General features: G+C 47.5%; 1 protein-coding gene and 1 non-coding gene across 28 annotated transcripts in view; both read right to left on the reverse strand.

Annotated features, from left to right (window-relative positions):
• Positions 1-953: 953 nt before the first annotated feature.
• Positions 954-12,008, reverse strand: part of PUM1 (pumilio RNA binding family member 1) — a 134,930-nt gene continuing 123,875 nt past the window's right edge. For all 27 annotated transcript variants that reach the window (XM_043574319.1, XM_043574312.1, XM_043574327.1 and 24 more), the window contains 3 exons: positions 11,484-11,605; positions 5,945-6,137; positions 954-2,825 (listed from right to left, as the gene is read on the reverse strand). In XM_043574319.1, the coding sequence (XP_043430254.1) occupies positions 2,694-2,825; positions 5,945-6,137; positions 11,484-11,605 (447 nt within the window). In that variant the 3' untranslated portion in view covers positions 954-2,693. The remainder of the gene's footprint in view (positions 2,826-5,944; positions 6,138-11,483; positions 11,606-12,008) is intronic.
• On the reverse strand, positions 5,024-5,108 carry LOC122482339. Its single transcript, XR_006297126.1, has one exon. It is a non-coding gene; the product is annotated as a small nucleolar RNA SNORD103/SNORD85 (small nucleolar RNA).

Here is a 12,008-nt window from a genome sequence, read left to right on the forward strand (position 1 = left end):
ACCCGCCTTAGCTCAGCTTCCTTTCCCTCCCTTTATTCCCAGGACCGCAGAGCCTGCTAGTGACAGTCCCTTACCTTTGGGAAGGGATCGTGCAGTTTCTTCTGCAACCAGCCCGGGGCTCCGCTTGCAGACATGAGGTAGGACAGGCTCCCACCGGGCCCCTGGCTGAGCTACCCTGTAGTTGCCAGCACTGGCCAGTCTAAGTGGCAGCAAAGGTTGGTGAGAGGAGGGACATCCTCAGACGCAGGTGGCGGGCACCTCTGTGAGCTACAGCCTCCTGTACTGAAAGCTGGGAGGCGTCCCCGATCTGAGGGGGACAAGCAAGATGAGCAAGCTAGGCCCCTGGGCCAGCCTGGGCCGGCCTCCGAGTGTGAACACAGGCGGGCGGGATGCGGGCAGGAGCCGCCCAGAGAAAAGGGAAGGGGACCTCAGGAGGGGAGGCCAGACAGACTGGACATCGGTCTGAGATGCCTTAGCTGCCGCCCACGTCACAGGATTCGATGCCCCGTCACAGGATTCGTAGCTGGGAGACCTTTGTGATGGACTGGATTCAAATCCAGACCCTAGGTGCACAATGCTGCAAAGGCCAGAGAGAGCAAACAAAGAACACAGTAACTGGGTCAAACCGCAGGGCACAGGCTTCTTGAGGATGTTCCCTGTGACCAACGGCAGACCCCGGGCCCAGGAAACCAGGCACCTGATTTTTCAAGAGAAGCTGTGAATCCGGACTAATGTGTAACGTCTTAATTTTGAAAGCACTAGGCAGGCTAAACCCAGCATCTTTGGGTCAAGATGGGCTCAAGGGCTATCGGCCCTATCCCAACGCAAAACCCCACCCTCCCCTCCGACAAACAGAAACAAAAGGAGCAGAACAAAGGACACAAAGAAGGAAAGGGCTGTCCTGGGGCACGAATTCTAAGGGGGGAGGGGAGGGGTAAAACAGAAACACAGACTCAGATTCCAAAGTTCTGTATTTTTCAAAATAAAGATCACACATTGTTTAGAGACAATCTACACAAGAGTTACAAAAAATAGTTGCCCAGGCATAAGCATACACAGGTTTGTTAATTATACACATATGGTTACAAGTGTGCTTGCAAAAAAGTTCATTGGAAATATACACAAGGCTCTGGAAATGTACACCGTGTAGTGTTACAATTCTATATTCAAACAAGGAAAATTGACAGTATGTTACATTCACTTACAAGTAGACAAAATGCAAAATACAGTTCATCTTCTGTACAAAAAGGAAGGGCAATTCACACTTTACAAGGTGAGAGGGGCTCTGATTGTAAGGAAAGCTAGGGCAGGGCTGAACTTTGCACGTCCTTATGACTGTCACAAAATAAGCAAAACATTACTTTTTTAGGATTAAAAAAAAAACACTAGTGTGAACTGAATCATCTTGAATAACATTTAGAAAGGATCTTGCTACTGTGGGACTAGGTGACAAATAAAACCAAGCTATTTTTTTCCTTTTTAAACATTTAACTAGGCTGTATAAAGAACATTTATTCCTTCAAAAGAAAAAAAATTTACTTCTGGTTGAAATTACAATTTACAATATACAACACTATATGCTACGACCATAAAAGGTGTGAATATACACTGAATGCACAGGGCTGGCTAATTCTCTTTTCTTCCCAAAAAACGTGTTTATGTTGATTCAAACTTCTCCACATTTACATTACAGGTATACAAATGTACAATTGTACAATCAAAAGTATGTTCGACTACTAGGGTACATTATAGATACAGATTAGACATCAAAACAAGAAAATACTACAAATTTGTATATATGCAAAGTCTACACCAAGTATACACTATATATTTATAGAAGCAAGACCAAAAGCAGAGTTGGATTTTTTTTTTTTTTTCTCATGCTAAATAATCAGATTTTGCCTTTCAATGTTAACAGAAAAAAAAAATCCAGTAGGCAGTAAACAAGTTACACCCGCCCGGCCTTGAAAGACATCCTAGGAGCTCACATCTCCTCCTCACAAAACACACTACACATCTTCTTCAGCATAATAGTCTCCAAAAAAGGCAATTTTTTGAAGTTTCATAAACTTAATGTCATTAACTGAAGCTTTAGCAACTCTAAAACAATTTTCATTATATATATATATGTATATATATATATATGTTTTATAAACAGTGTTAAATGCCAGTTTGGGGTCATTTAACAAAATTCAAATTTCTCAGGTTTTTTTGTTTGTTTTTGTTTTTTACTAAAATGAGGAGGTGGGGAAGAGCTATTTGCAAAACTTGCCAGCAAGGCAAAATGGATTAAAAACATTTTTTTCTTTTTTTTTTTTTTAACTTTTTTTTGTTAAACCAACCACCCTGAAAGTTTCCACACGTGTAATATAGATACAACATTGAACAAAATATGTGGCCTCCCATGTACATTGGTTACCTATGTACAAGTATCCTATACACCAGTAAAACAACAGGGCAATTAGTCAATTAAAAAAAATAATTAGTACATGTTATGCGTAATAAAATTAAACAAATTTACAAAGGCTTTTCCACTTGTGGATTTGATTCCTTTTTTTTTTTTTGGAGGAGCGGGTAATCCTGGAGCAACCATTTACCCATGTCGGCTTCCATACTAGAACATTTCTGGTTGCTGGCTGGATTCGCCTGTGGGCCAGTGAGGTCAGTGAACGAGGGGACAGGGTGACACTGCCTCAGATGATACCATTCGGGGGGCCACAGATGGGCCCTAAGTCAACGCCATTCTTCATGTAGTACTTCTCCAGCTTGGCCAAGATGTGCTTGCCGTAGGTGTACTTGCGGAGAGTGGCGATGTGGGGCCGGATCTGGGGAGGAAGCACAGGCTGTGTTACTCTGGCCTGCACACGGACCTGGGCGGGCTCCCGCTGTGCTCCCAGGGGGCTCCCGCTGTGCTCCGGGCACCGAAGTGCTCACGAGAGCCCACGAGGCAACACCTTCCCCTGGTTCAGTCAGAGCGCCGTGATTCTAGAGCTATGGTGGGTGACCCATCCGAGCAGGCGACAGGAGGAGCCCCTATCCTGAGCACTGGCATAGGACACGAGGGTTCTGGGGGCGGCTGGTCGCGGACCACTTCCGGGTCAGTGCACGGAACACGTGCATCCTGACCAACAGCCACAGTGCCGCTGCACAGCACCTTCCGAGGCTGCTTTCAGCCTCTGCCCCCACTCAAGGCGCCTCCTCGGCTCCCCTCAGCTGTGAGAGTTTCTTTCTGGGCACCACGAACCCTGAGCTGAGCTCATCACCTGGTCCCGCCTCCAGTTCACAGAGGATCACAGAAAACTTCTAACGACAACAATAAAAATGACTAGTGTTGGCCGGGCATTGTTCATTTCCGCCTCACGAGGCAGCTGTGATTATCCCCGTTCACGGTGCCTGCGTCACACATCCAAGGTCAAATGGCTCCCAAGGCACAGGTGTTTGGTCTCACAGCAGTGGGAGGGGGACGGGGTCCCTCCCGGCTCTGCACCCACAGCACCACCCACCGCGCCGGGCTCTTGCAGCACCCAGGTCCGGCTCATTCTCCTCTGTTCTCCATCCCAGACACAAGAGGTGCCTCCTTGCCGGGAGCTCCTGGAGCTTTCTACAAGGCCTGGCTACGGCACGGAGGAGCACACTGCCTTCACAATCGCCGGTTTAGCCACTGCTGGTGCCACAGGGACAGTGAATGACCGCGTTTACCAGGCTGCTTCCCCATCCTGAGGCGCACCCGCACACTCACACCGGACGCCCACACCAGGGTGGACGGACACGCTCTACTTCGAGAGCGCCACGTAGGCCACGTGGCGACTCCGTCTGCTCAGCCACGTCCTGGAGTGTCGAGGACACCGGAAACTGCTTCTGCACCACAGGGTGCGGACCCAGCAGCTACGACACCCTCATCTACAAGCCCGCGTGGGGAACCATTAATAGCCCCGGGCCCAATCCTGAGCTGTGTGACCCACACCGTTCGCCTCGACTCCTCTGGAGAGAGGACGTGAGACAATGCTACGCTTGCACTTGGGATGTAGCGAGGCCCCAGACACGACTTGGTCATCAGAACGTGAGGTTCAAGACCCCCTTGCTTTCTGGCGGCTCTCCTTTCAGAAACATTAGTGACATTCAATTCTTTCACCCGCCCTGTCCCTAGGACCGGCGACTGAGCAGTCCAGCCACCGGCGAACCTTTACCCTTCGCCCTTCCCATCGTGCACACGCACGTACACCGTTGTCGAGCTCCGCTGTTCACCTGATCCGGGGGGAGGTGGGAAGTAATGACCTGCTGTACCGTCTCCTCTTGCTCAAGAGGACTCTGTCTCGGAGAAGGCTGCAGAGCTCTTCGTGCTGGGATTCGCAGGACTCTTCTTCATCTTTCGGCTCCCTCAATCAGCCAACTGCCACACCCCATCTGTCCCCTGTCTTCAATCCCAAGGCCACCACCGTCTCTTGGCTCCACGGTCTCCATCCCGCCTCCTCACTGCCCCTTCTCCTACCGCCTCCCCACCTCTAAGTCACTCGTCAGCTGGGACAATCACGTGAAACGTAAACGTGACCCGGCAACCACGGGCCTGCCCTACCAAACTCGCTTTGCTTCTTCAAATACCCAGTCTGTCCCCTGCTCTTCCAGGAGAGGTTCAGGGCTTTATCAAATGTCACTCTCTGGGGGAGCATTCTCTGCACCTCCACATTAGAACAGACCCTGCCACATTCTCGCACAGCCCTCCCAACACTTCCCAGGCACCACCGCGGCTCTCTGTGCACAGTACCGCTGTATTCAGATCCAGGAGCCCCGCCGAAAGGGGGGCTTGCTGTAAGTACGCACACAAGTATTTGTCATGGACGTGCTTCTAACTCCCGTGTGTCCCCAACATCCCCTCTGGCTTCACCAGCGTCTCAACACACCTCTCCCCGAGCCTCCCAACTTGAAGGACTCCGGACGCCCCCAGCCTTCGACCGCCATCGCCAACACCACCGCGATGCCCCGTCGTGTTGCGTCCTGTTGCGAACTGGAGGCGGTGGGCGCCTCGCCTGGCTCAGAACTTGAGTCCTTAACAAAGATTCTCATTACCGAACTTTGTTCTCAGCGAGGGCAAGTGGCTCATCACTGCCAGACCGAGGCCAACACCTTCCCCTCAGGTAGGGCAGAGGGAGTTCAGAGCCCAAAGGCTGAGGGTTCGCATCAGACGCACCCCGGGGCTCGCGGCACCGCCCAGCACAAACACAGCCGCGGCTCACCTGCTGGCTGGGCCTGCCCTGCGCCTGTTCCTCCAGCCACGCACGGGCTGCTTCTGGGGCTTTCGGCGTCGCTCCCCCCCACACAGCACCTTGACATTTCAGATTTCCGTCCCTTTTCTCCTCGCTCCTCCCTAGCCTGGACTTGCCCTCCCACCAAGCCTCGGGCACGTGCTCTCGCATGCCCCCCTGCGCCCCCCCCCCCCGCCCCGGCCCAGCTTTCCACGGCTCTTCCCCACGCTGCGCTCTGTGGGCAGGGACCAGTCTTCGTCCTCCCCGCGCTGGCGCCTGGCACAGAGCGGGCACCAGGTCAGTGTGCCAGGCCAGGCACTCGCTCAGTAAAAGGTGGTGGGATGAACAAAAGGGAAGAAGGAGAAAAGGCAGTAAGACAATCAGGTTGATCTGTGGGACTGAGAAGCTTGGGGGCGGGGGGGTGGGGGGGGCAGTGGGAGCAGAGGACGAGACACACGGCCTGAGGATCAGGGAGGGAAAACCCTCACAAAGATGGAGTTTAAGACTCTTTCACACCAGTGAACTATGAACCACGGAGACAATGGCCACTCTAGATAAAAGGAAAACAAACATATTGAGACACGGTCCAGTGACAAACTGCACAAAAAGAAGCCAGATGCCCACCTTCATCCGCATTTCAGAAGCGTGAATTAGTGTGGGCCTTGCACGCTTTCTCTGAGTGTGACCTGTCCAGCCTGGCCTACCTTATGCATGACGATCTTCCGCTGTGCTGGCTCTGCCACATCGATCATCTTCTGGACCACGTAGTTGGCATACTGGTCCTTCATCATGGTGTATAAGGCACTGTGGGGACCGTCATTCATGGTGCATACCTCATCGATAAGCACAGCACGCTCCGTACGGGACGCATGAGTGACGCACTTCTCCACGACATTGCTATAATAAGACAAATCCAGGGACAACCCTTAGAACAAACCTTGTGAGGCTGTGCTTGTCCGGCCTCTGCCCCGACCTCACCATCAGCAGCAGAAGAGAGCCTGACATTTTTGGAAGATGAATTCATCAACTGCCTGACTCTATGAGCCTCCACCTTGGAGTCATCTGTGGCTTCCAATGTGACCCATGGCTGGGACCGGGTGTCGGGCGAATACGAGCCCTAACCCGCTAACAGGGTGAGGGTAATGAGCCCAGGTGAGTGAGGGGACTTACATAAAGGCTCACATGACTGGCTAAAAGCTGAACTTGTCAATGATTATAATTTCAACACATAACCAAAATCAATGAATTCCCTCCTCTTCTGAGTGTACTAAGGTCAGGAACAAGCCTTACTTACTTATTTCTAGTGCCTACCACAGAGCATGGCACTTGAGGGAGAGGCCTTGCAGACTTGAGTCAGGAGTGTACGAGGAGGAACCACAGCACTCACCCAATGACCTCAGGTTGCCTCTTAAGAGTCTAGGGACAAGAACCACCTTACAGGTCTGTCAGCATTTCTAAACACTTCAGAAATACGTCATCTTGGGAAAGGAAAACAGGAACGTGGCTACACTAAATCCAGAGGGGCCAGAGAGGGTGATTAAATTACATACAGCTGTGCCAATGGGTATTTCTCATCAAGGAGGGACTGATTCACTCATTAATGTTTGTTTCTAAAAATCAGCACTACTCTGCATCTTGTGGGTCTGTGGGTCTGAGGAAGTTGGATGATGTCAAAGAACACACGCCATCTGAACGTGGATTGCTGGAGCCAATACCTGGCAAAGAGGACGTCTGGTGGGCCGGTGGGCAGTTGAAGGCTTTGTAAAGCGTCCATGACTGGGGCAAGGGCGGCTCTGGGCCACAGAACGCTCAGAGAGAGTAGGGACTTAAATGACCAGACCTAGCTAATGTAGAAAGCCCCTGGGCACCTTGGTGGCTCAGCTGTTAAGCATCTGACTTCAGCTCAGATCACTCTCTCATGGTTCGAGAGTTTAAAGCCCCACTTTGGGTGAACATGAGCCTTGCTCTGGGTGAGCCCCGCTTCTCTCTCTTTCTGTGCCTCTCTCTGCCCCTCGCTCACTTGTGCCCCCCCTCAAAAAATACACACATACACACAAAGTATATTTAAAAAAAAAAATAAAGAAAGCTCTTCTGTGACAATCCTGAAAGATGGCCATTTAGCCTCTGCTTGGGAATTTCTAATAATCTGGAAGCATTACTTTCTAGGGCAACCTACCATATGGGTGAATGGCTCTGTTAAACATTCTTCATTTGTCTTACTTTTGCCTTCAGGGACTGAAAAAGGACATATATACCGACTTCACGAGGCACCTTAGAGCAGGTACTCTGTGTCTTACTCCTTCCAGAGGCCAGACCTGTGGATATCTCAGTAGTTAAGTAACTATCACCAGAATAATCCCCTACTCCACAAGTTTTTACACCATAAGAGGGTGCTGCTCCAAGGAGCTCCCAGTGTTCTATCATTTTGAACACAGAGCTTATATATATGCTTTTATTTAGAAAAGCAAATTCTCAAGCTAAACTGTCAAGAACTACCAACCTACTGGACATTTCTTAAGATATGCAGTGTAGATCAAGTCTGGTGAGCTAATCGATCAACTCTAATTAAGACAAGAGCCTCTCCTTCTGACACCACACCATAGAAAACCTTCTCTTCCCACCTTCCTCCCATAGCACTAAACATACAACTAACGTACAGTTCTATTCTAGTGTGAGCTTAAGGTGTGGCACCGTGGAAGTGAATCTCCTAATAACCACTGGCTTCTCCTCAGCAGAAAAGGGAGTTAAGATATTACTGAGCTGGTTCAGAGAGCACAAAGCCAGTCATGATCTCCAAATGTTCAGGCAAAGAATTCATCACCTGTCAGGACCGCTCGGCTAGACTGTATGTACCTTTGTCCACTCCAGGCCTCGTTCCATAACAAATCAGTCCACATCAGAACAGAACTTCCTAACTGGACTGGGGACAGGACACTCACTCATCTGGATACAGGACTCAAGCCTCAACAGTGACCTGTCTTCCAAGGAAGCAAGCAGGTCAATCAGCTACCACCATGGGATCCCACTTGGCCAAAGGCTTCTACCCTCATGCATGACCGATGGTGCTGCAGTCTTTTAGGCTTATTCTAGTGTTTCTAAAACTGGAGCTCCCAGCCCATTTGTGGGCAGGGATACCAACTTAGTGATTTGGGACCAGCTGCTGCTGCTTTTTAATGAAACAGAATTAATCATGGACAACACAGTTGTTCAGTTACATGTGTATGCATGTGCCTGTGCATGCAAAGTCAATGAAAATGTTACTTTTTATTCTGGGTCACCGCCAAAAACGTCAGAAAGTCACTCATCTATTTTATTGTTTTGTTTCTATTGATCTATTTCCAAGTATATCAGCTCTTTCTTCTGTTCTCTCTAATCTGCTGATACTAAAGCCACACAGTGAATTCTATTTCAGATGATTTATTTTCCTATTCTAGAATTTCCATTTTGTTCTTTTCATAGTAAAGCTTCCAATTCTCTACTAGCATATCTTTCCATTCATTACAACCATATCTTCCTTTACATCTTTGACTATAACTGAAATAGCTGCTTTATAATCATTCTCTGCTAACTCTAATGTCAGGGTGGTGTGGAACTAGCTGCAGTTTTCCGTTCTCCTATTTTTTTTTTTTCTTGATTATGGTCAACAGCACATTTTCCTGTTTTCTAGACATAATGAATGATACACCGTAGAAACAGCTCTGTTATGTTCTTCCAAGAAGGTGACATCTGTTCCCTTTTTCAGTGTAGTTAACTTGGCTGAGCTCAAACTGCAAGCCTGTCCCAGGCCGCAGGGATCCCAGTGCAGCACTTCCATCCTTAGCTGGGCTGCCTCAGGTTCAGCCCATGCAAACCAACGTGATTCAGGAGTCAACCAGGTATTTGGGAAGTTTAAATGCGAGCCTCCCCGTCCCTGGTTCTCTTCCTTTCCAGGATTTCTCCCCTGTCACTTTGTCACTCTCATTGCCACGGTTGTCCCAAACTCTGCCTTATGGGAACACTGGAGATTTCTGATCCCAACTTTAGAAGCCCAGCATGGAGCAGAATGAGAAGCACCTATAGGCTACAAGCCATTAAAACTCGGAAATTCCCTTGGGGTGCCTGGGTGGCTCAGGTGGTTAGGCGTCAGACTTCGGCTCAGGTCATGATCTCAAGGTCTGTGAGTTCCAGCCCCGCGTCAGGCTCTGTGCTGACAGCTCAGAGCCTGAAGCCTGCTTCGGATTCTGTGTCTCCTTCTCTCTCTCTGCCCCTCCCCCACGTGTGCTCTGTCTCTCAAAAATAAATAAATGTAAAAATTTTTTTTTTTAAAAACTGGGAAATTTCCTGATTATAGTCAACAACACTGCACTATAAAAATGCTAAGTTGCTAAGAGACTAGATCTGAATGGTGTTCTTAACACAAAAAAAGAAATGGTAATTGGGGCACCTGGGTGGCTCAGTTAAGCGTCTGACTGAATTTGGGCTCATGTTATGATCTCACAGTTTGGGAGTATGAGCCCTAAGCTGGGTTCTGTGCTACACGGAACCTACTTAGGATTCTCTCTCTGTCCCTCCCCAGGGCCTGTGTGTGCACGCATCTGCTCTCTCTCAAATAAACTTTTAAAAAATGAATGAATGAATGAATGAAAGAAAGAAAGAAAGAAAGAAAGAAAGAAAGAAAGAAAGAAAGAAAGAAGTGACAATTGTATGTATGACATGATAAAGGTGTTAGCTGATGCTGCTGTGGTAATCATACTGTAACACAGAAATACATCAAACCGACATGCTGCATACCTCAAACTTACACAGTGCTGTCAATTATATCTCGATACAACTCGATACAAAAAGAAAACTCTGGAGTGCCTGGGTGGTTCCCTTGGTTAAGCATCCGACTCTTGATTTTAGCTCGGGCTACGATCTCATGGTCCGATCTCATGATTCATGGGTTTTCCCTCCACATCTGGCTCCACACTGACAGTGTGGAGCCTGCTTGGAATTCTCTCTCTCTTGCACATGCTCTCTCTCTCTCCCCCTCCCTCCCTCAAAAGAAAAAAAGAAAAAAAGAAAAATCTAAAGGGGCAGGCGGGAATTTCCCCAGTGCAATTACCTCCTTCCCAGTATCAATAAGCCTCCCCTTCCCCAACCCCTTCTGGTAACCACCTGCTCTTGGCCACACTGTAACGCCTAATGCCTTCAGCAAAATTTTTGGCATTTTGTCCACAATTTACAGTTGTCTGTTATCTGTGGGAGGATTGGGCCCAAAGTAGCTTTTCAGTCATTACCAGACCACAAGTCTATTGTAGCATTAATACTTATACTTAAGAGTGAGATATTAAATGCACTGAAAAACAAGAGGAGACAGTGACCCCAGGAAGAGTTCTAAGAGATTCTGCCCCTGCTTCCCTGGTCCTGGCAAATGTCCAAAAAATAAAAAATAACATAACATAACATAACATAACATAACATAACATAACATAACATAAAATAATAAAAAAAATAAAAAGGCAATACAAGGTCTGAGAGACCCTGATATGGTTAGGCTGCTAAGACACTGGATCTAGGAGTGCGTTTATTCCTTTTCTCTATTTTCCATGCTGCCATCTCATAAAATTTAAAAACTTAGAGATGAACAATTTAAAAACAAGGCTGTAGAATCACAACTGCTTTGGAATTTATCTTAAGAGTCAGAGAAAAATATTCCCAAAGTACAAATGACTATATTTGTACACCCATTCCACTCAGAAGACCATACCACTAATCCCTTGGAAGGGCCATCAATTTCTTCTCCAACCACTGCTGATTGTAAGTCACCTAAAACATCTTTCACAACCTGGGAGTAACTAGTGCGTTTTATTCTTGATCTGTCACAACATGAAGACTGGAAAAGAGACTCTAAGAGTACTAATGCCTATACATCAACATGATACACTACGTCTGAATTCTGGCACCAGAGAGGAAACTGAGTGAAGAACAAGAACAAGTAAGCTAACAAAATGTCCAGTTCACCAAAGTACAAGATTTAAGCTCTTCAGAAACATAATCCCCGTATTTCAAAGTGGGTGACTGGGGGCGGGAAGAGCCACTAAGGGACCTGCTTTGTTTTCTACTCTATGATAGTAGAACCATTTGACGTTTTAAGCTGTGTATAGCTTGAGAAAAACACTTTTGAAAGAAGAGAATGAAAATTCATTCTTTCTCCCTCGACTTGAAATACAATGTAATAATTCCTTCTGGAAAACAGAGTCTGTATGAATGCAAAGCTCGTACCTTGCGAATTTGTGCTGACTCAATACAAGTACATTGCCTCGGATTTCTGCTACAATTTTACTTTTATCCTCAGGACGACCATGCTCCAATACGTGCTGGATTACATAGTTTCCATACTGATCCTGTTGGAGAAACAACAGAAATAGAATTGATGTAAAAATTAGTTCTGTGGGTTACCTAAATCCTTACATCTAATCAACACCTGCCTACCTTCCTGTAGCACCATGACGGCCGGCCTGAATACCAATGAACACTTCAGAATTTTTAAAATGGATAGGGAGTGATGATTTTTCTCTATCATTACAAACAGGAACTATTACCAGACAATGGAATATTCCTCTATATTTATGCCCAAGGATCCTAGTTTGGTTCTTCAAAAGTACTAGATGCCAAAAAGTAGGCCTCTTCTTGTTTAAAAAAGGAAGGGGGGGGGGGAGGGAGGGAGGGAGGCTGTGTAGGTAGGAATAAAGAGCTATTTTTCTCTCAAACAGAAATTTATCTCGTAAGAAAAATGGGAAACAATGC

This window comes from Prionailurus bengalensis, chromosome C1 (genome assembly GCF_016509475.1).
Source record: "Prionailurus bengalensis isolate Pbe53 chromosome C1, Fcat_Pben_1.1_paternal_pri, whole genome shotgun sequence".
Lineage (NCBI taxonomy): Eukaryota > Metazoa > Chordata > Mammalia > Carnivora > Felidae > Prionailurus > Prionailurus bengalensis.